General features: G+C 41.1%; 1 protein-coding gene across 2 annotated transcripts in view; it reads right to left on the bottom strand.

Moving 5' to 3' along the window:
- Positions 1-8,224, bottom strand: part of ANOS1 (anosmin 1) — a 136,992-nt gene extending 128,768 nt beyond the window's left edge. For both annotated transcript variants that reach the window (XM_084519075.1, XM_084519074.1), the window contains exon 1: positions 7,901-8,224. In XM_084519075.1, the coding sequence (XP_084375201.1) occupies positions 7,901-8,083 (183 nt within the window). In that variant the 5' untranslated portion in view covers positions 8,084-8,224. The remainder of the gene's footprint in view (positions 1-7,900) is intronic.
- Positions 8,225-14,692: the final 6,468 nt, after the last annotated feature.

Consider the following 14,692-nt stretch of genomic DNA (forward strand, 5'->3'; position numbering starts at 1 on the left):
TGACAAAGGTCAAAAAATGAAAATTCTTGGTGTAAACTCCTAGTCAATACGTTTTTTGGTGCAAGCTTTACATTTGCTAGGCACCAACTACTTAATGTAATGTAACGTAATTGTGAACGTGTCTACTTTCTGTTGTAACATACTGCTGATACTTGCTTGTTAATCATGTTTTTTATCTTTAAAAATATAGATATGAAATAACAGTACTTTTTCTGTTTACAGAAGGTGGAGATGCACTCAACTCCAGATTATCACAGAAAGCAGAAAATCACATAGAATAGCCGACAGAGATGCAGATCAGCTTGTGAATAATAATCTCCCTTTGTAGACACATAAATTCAATACTCACTCTTAAGAAATTTGCCCTTCGCAAAATGACAAATGCTCAGCATCTGGGAAATGAATCTGTTTTTCAAGCTGTCTCAGAAATGCATTGTGTTTTTTTTTTTTTCCTTACAGGATACTTACTAAATAAAACTTATTAACTATCGCTCTCAACTGTATTAAAATGACAGAGACAACCCATATGTAGACAACAAACAGTTTTAAAAATATTCTTAATATGAACACTACCTAGCTTATAAACTATCTTTTTCCTCGCTAGTGAGTGAACATATATGCAAATGGAAAAAGGATTTACATTTGAAAAATACCAATAATTCTCTATCAGAAGTTTTCTAATGCTTTTCAAAAGCAACATCCCCTTTCCCTATACACTCCCATGACATTAAAAGTATGCCTTGCCAGTATTATCTATACAAAGAATGTATGCTTCAAAATACATTAGCAACAATATTAGTTTTATTGCATTTGGTATCATACATACTTATCGCATTAACAGCATTTTTAATTTTATGTAGTATAAAGATTTTTCTTCTAGTATACAGTCAGCCACAAGCAAAAAGCAAGAATACTATCTTGCAACGCTTACTGTTCAATAAAATTGTTCACTAATTTCTTCTGTTTCCATGCAGTTTATTTGATTTGCATTTAAACCTTACACATGAGACACAAAAACATTCTAATTTGGAATGACAACATTCAAAGTTACGATCCCAAATCAGAGAAATTTAAACTGCTAGCCAGCAAAGACCAGGCTCTATAACCCTTGCGCTCACGTTAACTGCACACTTTCACTGATGCCAAAGAGCTTTGAGTTTGGTCATGACAAAGTTCATAGATTTAGATACAACCACAAAGACTAACTGTGGGTCAATTCCACAATGTGGATTTTCCACCAAGAGAATAATGAGGATATTTTCACTAGTTGTGACAGTTATTATTCAAAGTGAACTTTTTGCCTTCAAAGATTTTACTTAAGATCATGATAAGATCTATGCATTTCTTGTTCATTATGGCAGATCTCAATAATATGAGCACACCAAATGTCAGAATAATTATCCAGATCGTATGCCATCTGAACAACAAAAACAGACGGACAATTTGGATTTTTAATTTTTTTGAGAAAATCATAAAGCAATGACAAATGTTCAGATTTGTCTGTGGAAATAAATTAACAGCTGTGTGCTTGTAAGGAGACATATGAAAGTCAGAATTATTTAACACAAGGCCTATTTTTGGAAAGGAGATGAGTACTGAAATGGCAATACAAGCAGATGGCACACATTTCTTAAGTAGTAACATGTAGAAAAGATTATGAACATGTCCCCAAAGATCTAAGCCTAGGTGCCTGGACAGCCTGTCAATTGAAACTGAAGCATTCCAGGAATAACACACAACATATCTACTATGGATTGCTACAAAAGTAGTACATATCTTTTCAAAAGGTTCCATTAAAACTAATTTAAGATTTGGAGATTATTCAAGACAGTTACAACAAAATGTTTCTTCATGATCTCTGACTTCTCTACAGCAGAGCACATAGAGACACATGCACCCTAGACTTTCAGCCTGGCCTACAGCTTTCCCATCTGGAACTGATTGCAGATTTTTGCAGGTGCAGTCACTTTGGAGTTTCAAGCAATTTGAAGGCAGATGTGCTGGCACTTAGACAACTGGCTGCTTGACTTGTAGGTAAAATCAGGCATTGGCTATCTAGAGGTAATCGCACACTATTTGCTGAAGGTATAAAATCTAAGAAATTTTATTATATCTTTAAAAGGATTGCCTCTTTTCCCTCAAAAACTTTAGTTGTTCTGACAGACCACATTCCATTTAAAACAGTGAAGACAGTCTCCTACCACAGTTATCAGTCAATCAAAATAAATTTTGAAAGCCTTATTTTTCCCTCCTACAGCTATTAAGCATTATACAATGTATTGAACTATTAACTTAAACGATTTTTTTTCCATTCTTTCAAAAACAATTTTGAGTTAGCATTACCCAACCTAGCTTAATACTTTAAGTTCTAATTCTTACCACATTACTACAAGATTTATGCTAAGAAAGGATATCTCTCAGTAATTTCCCTTCATCTATCACGAACCTGGCTTACCATGTGAGGGATGTCTACACCGCATCAAAAGTTTGGACTGGAACTCATCCAGTACTCAAATTGGCTTAGGCATGAATACAGAACCTATATGTGAACAAGCTCATCCATAGTGTTACTGGTACATTTTATTCAGTATCCACCTTAACAAGTTTAAAGCAACACCTCGTAGGCCTATTCAATCAGTAATGACAATTCTGGGTCATACCCAGAATATGTACACCTGGATTTCCCTAAGACTAAGGGAATGGATTTGCTAAGATTCAGTTTACAATTGAAGACTACCCAAACAAACAAAAAGAAGAAAACTACAGACATGTGTAGGTATCTAAAAATTAAGGGGGGGGGGGACATGACACATGATATCTGATCAGATTTAGCATTAGCATTTTGGTTTTAGTGGATTGGTAACCATAAATAGTCAAATAGTCATATATAAACTCATGTAAGAAACTTGTAACAGTGAGAGTGGTTTTGAAAGTGAGTACCAGTATTTAGTTTGCATTGTAGCTTTAAAGTATAATTATTCCTATTGTCTGTTCCAGTCATTCCTCCACATCTGTAGTCCTGGGTCCAGTGCTAGGCTCCCCAGTACACAAGAGACATGGGTTTAGTGAAGCATATCCAGCAAAGGGCCGTTAAGAGTAAAGGACTGTAGCATATTTCATATGAGTAGAGGCTGAGAGAGCTCTGTTTGTTGTGCCTGGAATAGAGAAGTCTTGGGGTGGTTTGATCAATGTTTATAATATCTGATGGGAGGGAGTAAAGAGGACAGAGCCAAACTCTTCTCAGCAGCAGCACAACCTGAAACACGGGAGGTTCTATTTGAACATCAGGAAACACTTTTTAAATTTTATTTTACTGTGAAGGTAACTGATCACAAGAAGCAACTGCCCAGAGAGGTTGTGGAGTCTCTATTCTTTTAGGTACTCAAAATCTGACTGGAGACAGTCCTGACCAACCTGTTCTAGCTGACCCTGCTCAGGGGGATTGAGCAAACCATCCCAGAGGTGCCGTGGGATCACCACTCTCCAATTCAGCAAGCATGTGGTTGTTGGCCACTCTCTGATTCCTCACAGCAAACAGGGCCAGTCTGACAGGTACCCACAACCTCTTCCTGCTGCCATTCTTCCCTTTTCTGGTATGTTCTCCTACCCTCTCAACTTCTGACCCAGCACATGAGATGTACACCTCCTCTACCTGAGCCAACATTTTGAGTTTCATGTGTTAAGATTGAGAGGTCTGTAACACGTGGCAACTAAGACCAAAAATCCATGAGTTCTCAGGTCCAAGTAAACAATGTTTGTTCTCCATATTTTTTTTAATGCTGTACTTCTGGCTTATGAACTTACTCTGACGTTTGCCCCAAGCTCTTATTCACAAACAAAACTTTCAATCATGCTGTTTTCTGAACCTGGCTCAGACAGCTGGCAGTAGAGGTTAAAATCCAAACCATGCTTTCACTCAACTTGAAAACAGAATGCTAAAGGCCACTGCCATGCCCGCTCCCCCAAAATGAGATGAGTTCATCTACAATTAATATCACAGATGGGAAAGGCTATACCTGTAGACAGCAGTGCAAGGAGTCTTTAGTCTTACACTACTAAAACAGACAAGTTACACAGAAAACCTCTAACTAAACTAATCTGAGTACTCAAGCCTCTTTCCCAGATAGCCATACAGGGTCCTTTATTTATACCCACATACCTTTTGAGAAATAAATAAATAAATAAATAAATAAACAAGCAATACTGTGACCTGGTCTTCATGAGGCTTTTACCTAGTCTGAGTCACTATAAAGCTGGGTTCACAAAGAAACTTTGGATACCTGAAATTAGAATCCCAGACATTTCTGGTCCATCAGCTGAAACATGGGGAAAGGAACTGTCTTCTTAACTGCTAGTCTGAAACTGCTGAGGGAAACAATGTTCTTTACAACCTCAGTCCCCAAAAAAGCATGCCTTCTACAGAGGATTCATAGTCTTGATGCTTCTCATGGAGCCAGGCACCTTAGCCCTTCCTTTCTTTCCAAAGCAGAGGAGGAATTGCCCTTCCTTTCTTGTAAGGGCAACTTTTGGGTTCCTCGCTAAGATACAGATGTGCTCTTTTAGACAATAGCCTCACAGGTATAGAGTAGAACTATCAAGGTCGAACTTCAAGGTAGAACTATCCATGTTTTCTCTGCTGTAGGCAGGCCACTTGACTGTCATGCTTTTAGTTGCTGGAAGAACACTAGCCACCCTCTCCTGATCAGGTGATTTGCAGAGAATAACAAAACACAAATGTTGCCAGAAGCAAAGAACAGAGGTAGGAACTCTACTGTTCAATGCAGTCACCCAAGAGCATGGATGGGTGCCAGTGACCCCTCCAGACACTGTCTCATGCAAGTCATTATTCATTATATTACAGATTAAAACCCCAGTCTCACTATCCAAAAAGCTATGAGTGCCCTAAACATTAGGCTAGAGAGACATGTTCTCTTTTCCCTATTTTTTTCTGGTCACAAGTAAATCACTGTCTCATTCTGTGCTGTCCAGTGGCCTAATGGCCACAGTTGGGATACAAAATGCTTTCTCACCTGTAACAGCCCAAAACAAGCTGAAGCACATGTTCCAAGAAGCCAGAAGATATGTCAGAGCCCCTTCATTCAGAGACTGAGCATCATTCTCCACTGCTGATAAGTGCTGTAATTTATATGCTGCTATGTAAAAGAAGAAAGCACTATGAGCCATCTTGCCTGATTTTTTTTTTGTTTGCTTTTTTAAGAAAGGACTTTGTGCCTGCATACCTTGTATGAAACTTCTGCAGAGAGATGTACCTACATATAAAACGTATGTATTTTATCGAGCTATAAGACCCACATGGTGGGATATCTCCCATATCAACCACAAATGTTCTTTGGTGTGATCTACCTAGAATTCCCCAAACTTCCAAAAAAAAATTGGAAAACTCCTGGAAATTTTACAACAAAATGCAGGCATCTGAGTATGCTCATCAGGCATTCTGGAAATGAGAGACTTTAATTCTTCTTCTACCCTTCATCAATAGCCTTCATGAAAGGGGAAAAAAAAAAAAGTAAATTATCTGAAATGTGGAAACGTGCCTTGGTTGAAATAATATGCTACTGGGAATGCAACTTTAACACAAGCTAAGAACTATTTATTTTATATCTGGGAATTAGATAAATAAACCTCTCTTGACCCTTTCAGAAACAGGGATGGTAAAGAAAAATGGGTGAAAATTTCCAGAGTTTCCAGGGGGTAGGACAGAGGTGGTGGGAAATGAAGGAAAATCTCTTGTGAACATTTTGAAAATTTGGAAAAATATCAATTGCCATTCAAACAAGATAGCCAGAAGTTATAGAAACAATCATTATCATTTTTGTTATATTTGACCTGCATTCCGTGAAAGAAAAAAAAAAAAAAAAAAGTTAGTGCTGTGGTTTTGGTACCCTGAACTGTGTGAAATGAACTCTACAATGTGGTGGAGTCCACCTGCCACCATGCACCCAGCTGCTATCTCCTGACTCCCACACTTAGGTGGTACCTAAAGCAGGGCTGGGAAATGAGTGGGTCACACTTCTTTCCAATCTTGTTCTACCTGGGAGACACTATGGTTCCCTCCTGCTCCTGCTGGGTGTTTGGTTCACTTCAAAGGCTGAATCAGATTACAAGATAAGTGGGCATCTCTGCAATGAAAAGAACTCCAGAAACTGCTCCCAGACAAGATGAAAATGGAGGGCTGGGAGGGAGACTGTGTTAAAAGGAGGAAGAGAGGGGATGAAGGGAACATGAAATCCTTTCACAGTGGTGGAACCATATGGTCCACTGTGCATTATCTGTGAGAACATGAAATCCTCCCTATACTCCAAAACTCTCCTCCTTTCCTTCATTAAGAGACAATGGAAAGCTTAACTTCCATAAGCGACAGTACTTTATCTCCCAACATTACAGTCGTTTCATATCCAGCAGGAGTTTAATCCCTGGAAATTTAGATAAATTGCCGCGTGCTTCAGCAGGTTGGGGTTAAAAACTAAGATTTTCAACTGATTACAAAAATAAACAGCCAGTTATTAAGTCCTAACTGAGTAATTTGCAGCTTATTTCACCCTAGCTAATTAAAATGTAATCACTATTGTTTGGCAATGTGCATTCTGTCAGCAGTTTTACGTCGGAAAAGAAATCATGCCAAGAAAACACAAAAAAAGCCTTTCACTCGGAATTGGCTTGATCTAAACTGCCTCTTTAGCCACCGAAACTGTAAAACAAATAAGTTACAACCGCCTGACAACGCCAGAATAAATAAATAAATAAAAATCCCAAGCCCTCCCCAAGACAATGAACTATTTTAACGAGTACCATCCTTTCCAGACGCGCCGGGCAGCGGCGGCCTCGTTGCCAGCAAGCGCCTCGCCGCCCCCAGACCCGGCGAAGCCTCGCCCGGGGCAGCGCCCACCCCACCCAGCCCCGGTCTTAGCCCGGGTCTCATCGGCCCACCCAAACCCTGCTACAGCCAGCGAGCGACTCCCGCGGCCGGCGGGACGAGCGCGTCAGGCTTTCCTTTGGCTGTGACTTTTGTTTTTAAGCGGGTTATCCTTACACCTCTCCCCAGCCAGGGTTTAGTGCCAACACCGTAGCCCTCGGAGCTACTTTCCCCAAGCCGTCGGTGCGATCGGTCCCAGCTCGCAGCGCACGGGGAAGCTGGAGGGAAGCGGGAGGCGCTCCCCAAGCGTTGCGGGGCCGTGCTGTCCCGAGAGGTGGAGGTGGCCGCGCTCCCCACCGGGCTTGTTCTCAAAGGGACTTGGGGGCTACAGAGGGAGACGTGCTCCGGGGGAGATGTGCTCCGGGGGATCCCTCATTTATTAGGCTCAGCGTGTGCACAATCGAGAGCAGGTGGAGAAGGGAAAACCTCTGCCCAGGGAGGTTACGGATGCCCCATCCCTGGAGGTGTTCATGAGCAGGTTAGGTGAAAGGAGTGCGCGTAGCCGGAAGGTGGGGACGGGCGGGCAGACGCCCGCTGCCCTTACACCGCCTCCCGCATCGCTTCCAGGGCAGCCGCTTTAGGAGCTTTGGGGGCTCACCCTCCCTCCGCACAGCTCACTGCATTTACACCACGCAGCTCTCCCCACACCCCGTCCCCATTTCATCCCCGTTTCGCCACCACCGTTATCCCGAAGGAGACGCAAGAAGAAGAGAAGCCCTACCCGCACCCTCCCCGGGCCGGCACCCAGCGTCCCCCCTCACCCCTCGTTAAAAGCAAAGCCCGAAGCGCACCCCTCGGGGCCGCCCCGTCCCGGCCACCACCTGTGAGGAGCCCTCGCCCCCTGCCCGCCGCCTCCAGGTGCCTGCGGGGCTGAAGCCGCCGCGAAGTTTGCCGGGGGGGCGCCCGGGCACCCGGCCACCCGCCGAGAGGGCAGCGGGACCACCCCGCCCGGCGCCGTGCCCCTACCTGGAAGTGCTTGAAGAAGGCGGAGATGCGGGTGATCTGGAGGCTCAGGCACCTGGAGGTGCATCTGGCCGTGGAGAAAGCCTCGTCCTCCTTGCGGGCGGCGGCGCCGGCCCCCGGCCCGGCGGGGCTGCCGCAGGCGGCCGCTGCCCAGAGGAGCAGGGCGAGGGACGCGCCGGGCACCATGGCTGGGCGGGCGGGCGGGCAGGAGGAGGAGGAGGAGGAGGAGGAGGAGGAGGAAGGCAGGGGGCTGCGGGGGGCGGCAGGCGCCGGGGTGCGCTCCCGCTCGCCGGGCGGGTGCCGGGCTGCAGTGGGGGCAGAAGGCTCCGCGGCGCAGAAACTAAACAAGAAAGTTCAATCATCCAACTCCCCTCGCCCCTTCCCTCTCCCCTCCCTCCCTCCCCGCGGCCCTCAGCCCTCCCCCGCGCCGGCAGCGGGCGGGCCGAGCCTGACAGAGGCGGCGCCATTGGCTGCGGAGAGCGCCAGTGCCGGGGCGGGCGGTGCGGCCGCGGGCAGGTCGGAGCGGCACGGCACGGATCGGCTCGGCTCGGCACGGCCGGCTTCGTGCCGCCACCTGTGTGGCGCCCAGCCCGTAGCGGTGGGGCTGGCACCACCCGGCCGGCCCGCGGTGGGGTCCAGCCTGTGAAGGGCCGGTCACCGCTGCGGTGCCTCCGAGGGAGAGCTGCGAGAGCGGAGCTTTAAAATGGCTCCCGGGCGGTGCGCAGCAAGTTAGGAGGTCGTTTCCCTGCTCCTGCAGCTGCTGCGGTGCGGCGTGTAGCACGGATGCGTGCCGCATCCCCCCGCGCTCCTCCCGCTGCGGGATGGGGCGAGAGAGGCTCCTCACGGGGGTCTGAGGGACGGGCCTCCCGAGCTGGAAAATCCCGAGGCTGTGCGAGCTGAAATAAGTTGTCTTCTGGCCGTTTCAGGAGATGATAGCGTGAGACGCTTGCTAGTAGCAGTACCTGTTAATAGTACTGGTTACTTAACACTTAAACAGCAGGAGTCTTCTTTACCAAAACAAGTTTTAGGGTAAACTAAGTACATTTTAGGAAACTCACCTGAAATCTAATCAAAATACAGCAAGGTCTTTGACGAGTCTTGCTTGTACTAATTTTACATGGTTATAATTATTTTCCTAATGGATACTCCATTGTGCACAAATGTGAAATAAAGCATATACCTCAATGCAGTTTTTCTTACCAGAATCCATATATACATTTTCCACAAACCTATACATCTATATCTATAAAATGGAAAATCAAAATATAAAAAGGTTTGTTAAATCCAAACCAAATCCATAGTTAAACTGTATGAGTAACATACAGATTGTATTTGTAAGACACCACCATAACAGGAAGCAAAACAAATTCTAGTTTAGATGTTACTTTGCAGCTCACAGTGCCTGAGCTAAACCCTCCTGTCAGTTGACTGGAAATCTTCACTCAAGAGAAGCCAGTAGGCCACGTTCACTCCTGCAAGTGTTAACAAACTGAAATGACAGTCCATGTCTTCAATGCTTGAGGGAGCACAGTAACCAGAAGAGGTCACCTGCCACTTCCTGGCATAGAAGTTGCCCCGCTGCTTGCACTGTGTAAACGTTCTGAGCAGGCTATTCCGGAAATGTACCAAGGGAGACCATCTCTGCTCCAGCTCCAGAACTATTCCTCATCTTTGGAAATGGACTGATCACCCATGGCTTTCAATGAACAGGAGTAGTAGGTGGCCTGGAAATACTGATCCCAATCCAGACAGATTTCTTGCTGCTAGAAAACGGCTTAGGGTTCTGCTGACAGCAGTTGATGATCTTAACCTACTTTGGCATCTCTGTGTTGAAAAACAATAAGGAACCACATATAGAACAGCACAGAAGTAAAAGCACAATCACAGCAATACTGTGACAAACAGTTATGGGACCATTCAGGCCTCAATATTAAGTTCAGAAAATCAGTTTCTAACTGACTAATTTTCGAATAGGTTTTATTAAGCCTTAGCTGAATCTTTTGCAACCTTTTGCATGGAGTCAGGAAAAGAAAATTGCTTCACTGATTCATAGTGTTTACAGGTACACCAAATGCTTTCAAGTTTTGCCATATTTTAGCAGATAATAAGAACTGCCTTAAAAAAAAAAAATAAAAAAGTTACCATCTATAAATCAGACTACAAATCTAGAGAGGGCAGATGGTTGTATAGATATAACCCCAGTGTTAGTGCTAATGCAATTTATGTTGTATATTATAATCCCCAGCTCTGAGTAAAAGGGTATGAATCCTGTTTCCTTTGTTTTATAAAGTCTGGTAGCAAAGGGCACAGAGCCCTTAAAAATTAAAAAGTTCATGAATACACAGTTTACTCAGTTGCTTGTGTTTGAAAGGTCACGGTTACAGAGATCATCAGTGTAGTCTGTGAATTCCTTTTAAGCAAGGGCCAACTCAGTTAGCACACAAAAGACCGGCTGTTCAGTTCCAGTAAAACAGAATTCACACAGGTCCTGTTCCCTTACATGGAGATTAAGAAACAGGCTCCCCAGCTCAAGAATTTTGTGGGTAATCAAAACCCACTACAGGCTAAATATCCAACAGATTGAAAGGTAAGACACATACCTTTGTAAATAGAGTCATATTTGAGAGCTTAGTAATTTGGTTCTAAAATACATTCATTTGGAAATAAATGAGATGCACAAATCTTTAAGCATAATGGAATCATCTAATTGGTCAAATGTCTTTGGATCTTTCAGAAGTCCCAGATAATACAGTGGCAATCTTTCAAAACAGACAAGATTATTTTTAGTGAACTTTTCAGAACACACTTCTTGCAGCTATTATTGGATTTATTTTTGTTTTCTGAATCACAAGTTATTTTTCAGATGTCAATTGTTATTTACTTATATATAAACATACCTACCTTTTTTCCTTATTAAAATAGTAGCCAAAACCACAGAAATAGATGTAGTATATACATTCTTACAATTTGTCTGTTTGTTGTTGTTGTTGTTGCTTGCTTGCTTGCTTGCTCATTTTTTTGTTTGTTTGTTTGTTGATAAATGAAAATAAATAATCTTTTAGTATGAGAATCTTTTAGTATTTCGAATCATTGCAAATATATAGCATTGATCTTATTTAAAAAATTTCAGGTTTTATTATCCTATCTGTTCTTCAAACCAGTGTGACATACCTGACAATGTACACACAAGCGGTTTTGGAAACCAGCTTTCCCGAAACTCGGGGCTGTTTTTTTCACAGGAGACAGCGCCACATACTGGTTTTGCGAAGTGAGAGCTACTGGGCGTTGTACTGATTTATTTCTGTTTAATGAGTTGGTTTTAATCGATTTTAAATTAAACTTAAGTAATCTTAAGTAATTATTTCTTACCATAAAGTAATTAACAACACTATTATATAATTGCAAATAAAAAAAGAAATGAGATAACGTTAATGTTAAATATATATATATATATTTAATAAACTATTTTAACACAAGGATTTAATTTATTCTACTAAATGGCCTTAAAGTGTCATTCTTACTCAATTATCTTTGGCTTTAATTATGTTATGTAAAAAGTGATTATAAGTTCAGGTACAACATTTGAACAATAATTTAAACAAATACATTTATTTCCAAGATCATTTCCCAAATTAAAAATAAATAAATAAATAAATAAAAATAAAAAAAGGAAAATCATTACCTTAAATGTTTACCTTGAAAACAAATTGCTTGCCATAATCTCCACTGAATTCCACAGGGACTTTCTCTGAAACACTTCTTTAATTCAGCAGTATGACTTATATTTGAACTATATTGGCTTTTTAAAGAGCAGTAGTCTTTGTTTTTTTTTAGTGAATTCGTGGGCAGAGATTAAAGAGACTATCACATGTCTGCTGCATATTCAGTTCACCAGTATTCAGGACATACATAAAGAAGGTAATATATGTGAGATATACAGTAATTGAGATGTAATATTAGATATAGTTTTTAATCTATATTAACATTACTTATAGATTTGTAAAGCTGTGGGAGATGGCTGACCCACTTGTGATTTCTTGTTCATAATTTCCTGCTAGCAGCAGCTCACCAAAGAAATTGCAGTAGCGAGAGCTGTGCTAGGTAGTGGTCTTTAATTTGCTGTCTGAGGTTTGAATACAGACTGTGTCTGCTGCAGTTTACTGATGCTCATGGGAAGCTGAAAGCATTTACGATGGACAATGAAGTCATTTTGAAAGATGCTTCCACAAAATTGTTTCTTTCTGCAAGTGAAACGATGGAAGCCAGAAGTGATATTAAAAGCAGAATGAATTTGTGCCAGAAGTTGTGTCTTCTGTGAAATCTTGATGCCTGTGACTGAGAGGATGAAAAAGACTTTCATATGAATTTGCACATTCCTTCGGGGACCAAATACATCTTGGTTCCTGTGCTAAGGGCAACATAGTAACTCTTGAGAGTTACTGTGCCCAACTCTGGGTTCTCAAAGGCTCATTTCTTGCCTGTGGAAGTCACACATGGGATCCCTGAAGTTAAGACTTTCTGAAACATCTTTTGAGGAATGTGATTTTGTATAGTCCTAACTCAGGCCCTGAAAGCAAATTCCAGAAATCTCTATAGCTGATACTCTTCATTCATAGGTGAAGAACTGTAGTCCTTATAATAATACTTTCTGACAGGAACAAATCAATTTTATTTGTCACTGTTTTATCTTGTATGAGGAAAATCAATGGTAGGTAGTTGGAATATTAGCAGTGGAGTTAGCAGTCATAGTGGAAGGCAGGACAAAGTAATGTTTCACTGTTCAAAAATTTCACCATCTGTGTCTAAAGCACTGTCAACAGATGCTTGTCCAAAGATTGCTGTTAAAATGCAGGAAAACAGGTGATTTTGAATGATGTGGTAGGCCTCATCACATGGACGCAGGAAACACAGGCACAATGAGTTCTGAGGAAGCATCTGGAGGAAAGTGGTGAGATAGCTTGAGAGATATTCACTGGGCACTCTTCTCAAACACAGGAAGAAAAGTAACAGAAAACATGAAAGTCCTTATTTAAAAATGTAGGAATGGGATGAAAAATAAATGCTGACATCAACTATAAAGAAAAGAAAAGAAGTCACAGTATTTAGAATGGAAAATGGTGGTAGATAAGAGTTTAGCTGTATGAACAAATAAGAAGGACTGAGCAGGAGAGACATTGTACCAAAGAATGCAGATTTAAACAAGCTTTGATTTTCAAGATATGGAGATAAAGGCCTCAGAATCAAAGATGATATGATACTCCTGAATGATAATCCTGAATGAGATTTGGTCCACAATGCTAAAGAAAGGAGACAAAACAAGAGACAAATTGTGAATATATTGAACTTGAGACCCCCAGAAAGAAAGGTCGGAGTCAAACAATGCTATTAGCTCAATGAACATACTTATTTCCTCCCAGGGACTCTCATCTTTTTCAGGGTCATATAGAATAGAGCAAAGCCAAGGCCTCACTCCAAATCTGTGTCTTCAACTAGTTTGCAAAAATAAGTTCTCCAATGAAAGTATATCTTACTGACACGTTCCCTGCTACCTCTTTCACTCAGGTCATTTGGTCTGAGTTCTTATTACAAACAGACCATAAGTCTTTGTCTTGTGTTTTGTATATCCTGTACTTATCTACTGTTTGAAATAGAGTATGTTTATAAAAAGGTATCCAGTCTTTATATCAGGACAGAAAATAGTGTAGAACTCAAAATATCTTTGGTGAAAGCTTTTTTGTTCATTTGTTTTAGTTTTGATTTTTTCTTTTTTTGTGTGTGTGTGTGTGTCCTACTTTTAAAAAGTACACCTTATTTCTAGCCTGACTGCAATTTTTATTAATGTTTAGACATTGAACTTTTTACCACCTTTTGGATAAATGAAGACTGCTTTTCATGTTGAAATCCATCTGAAGATAGACTGAGATCCATCTGAAGATATATCTGGGATACAAGGGGAGGTTACTTTGCAGACCACAATTAACTTTTATAAATTAACCAGACTGAGCTTTCTTTGTCATGTTTTGCCGTATTGCAGGTTTTGCAAATCCGAGGCAATTTCTGCAGTTGTTTCTTTTTTTTTATTATTTTTTTAATTTTTTATGTATTTGTTTGTTTTTCAAAAACCTTTCTAACCTTGAGGTGTGGACATGATATTATAGTAAAGATGTCAATAATAACATACAGATATAATATATATCTATAGTCTGTTTTATTAGTTTTCACCTTACATTGTTAAGAGCTACATCAGTCTCAGTCACTGTATTACAATGTGAGCTCATGTTCAGTTGGTTACTCACCAAACCCCAAAGGCTTTTATAGAGACAAGCTTTCCAAGAAACATTTTTTGTGTCTTGTGTGACCTACTTTCTATGTTTCTGGATATACAACCTTGCATATGGCAGCATTAAAATGTATGATGTTTAAAAATGAATCCAGATTACTGAGCGACTAGGAATTTTCTATGTATTATTTACCACTTGAGTCAATAATCATGTCATATGCATACTTCCTCAGAAACAATTTTATTTTTCATTTCTAGGTTACCAATTAAAATGAACAATACAGAGTCAAGGACAGCACCAATCCCATGAATTTCTGTGACGTTTTCCCATTTACAATTAATGTTGGAGATTTGTTATCAAAATCTTTTTTTTTTTCTTTTTCCAGTCTGATTAATACAAATATGTTTTACATTGATTATTGCTAAATGTCAAATTTTAGTTAGAAAGTCACATAAAAATAAGCCAAATGCTTGTTTTTCAACATGGTCTTTGCCAATCAGATTTGTAATCTTCT

The sequence above is a fragment of the Aythya ferina genome, assembly GCF_964211825.1.
Source record: "Aythya ferina genome assembly, chromosome: 1".
Lineage (NCBI taxonomy): Eukaryota > Metazoa > Chordata > Aves > Anseriformes > Anatidae > Aythya > Aythya ferina.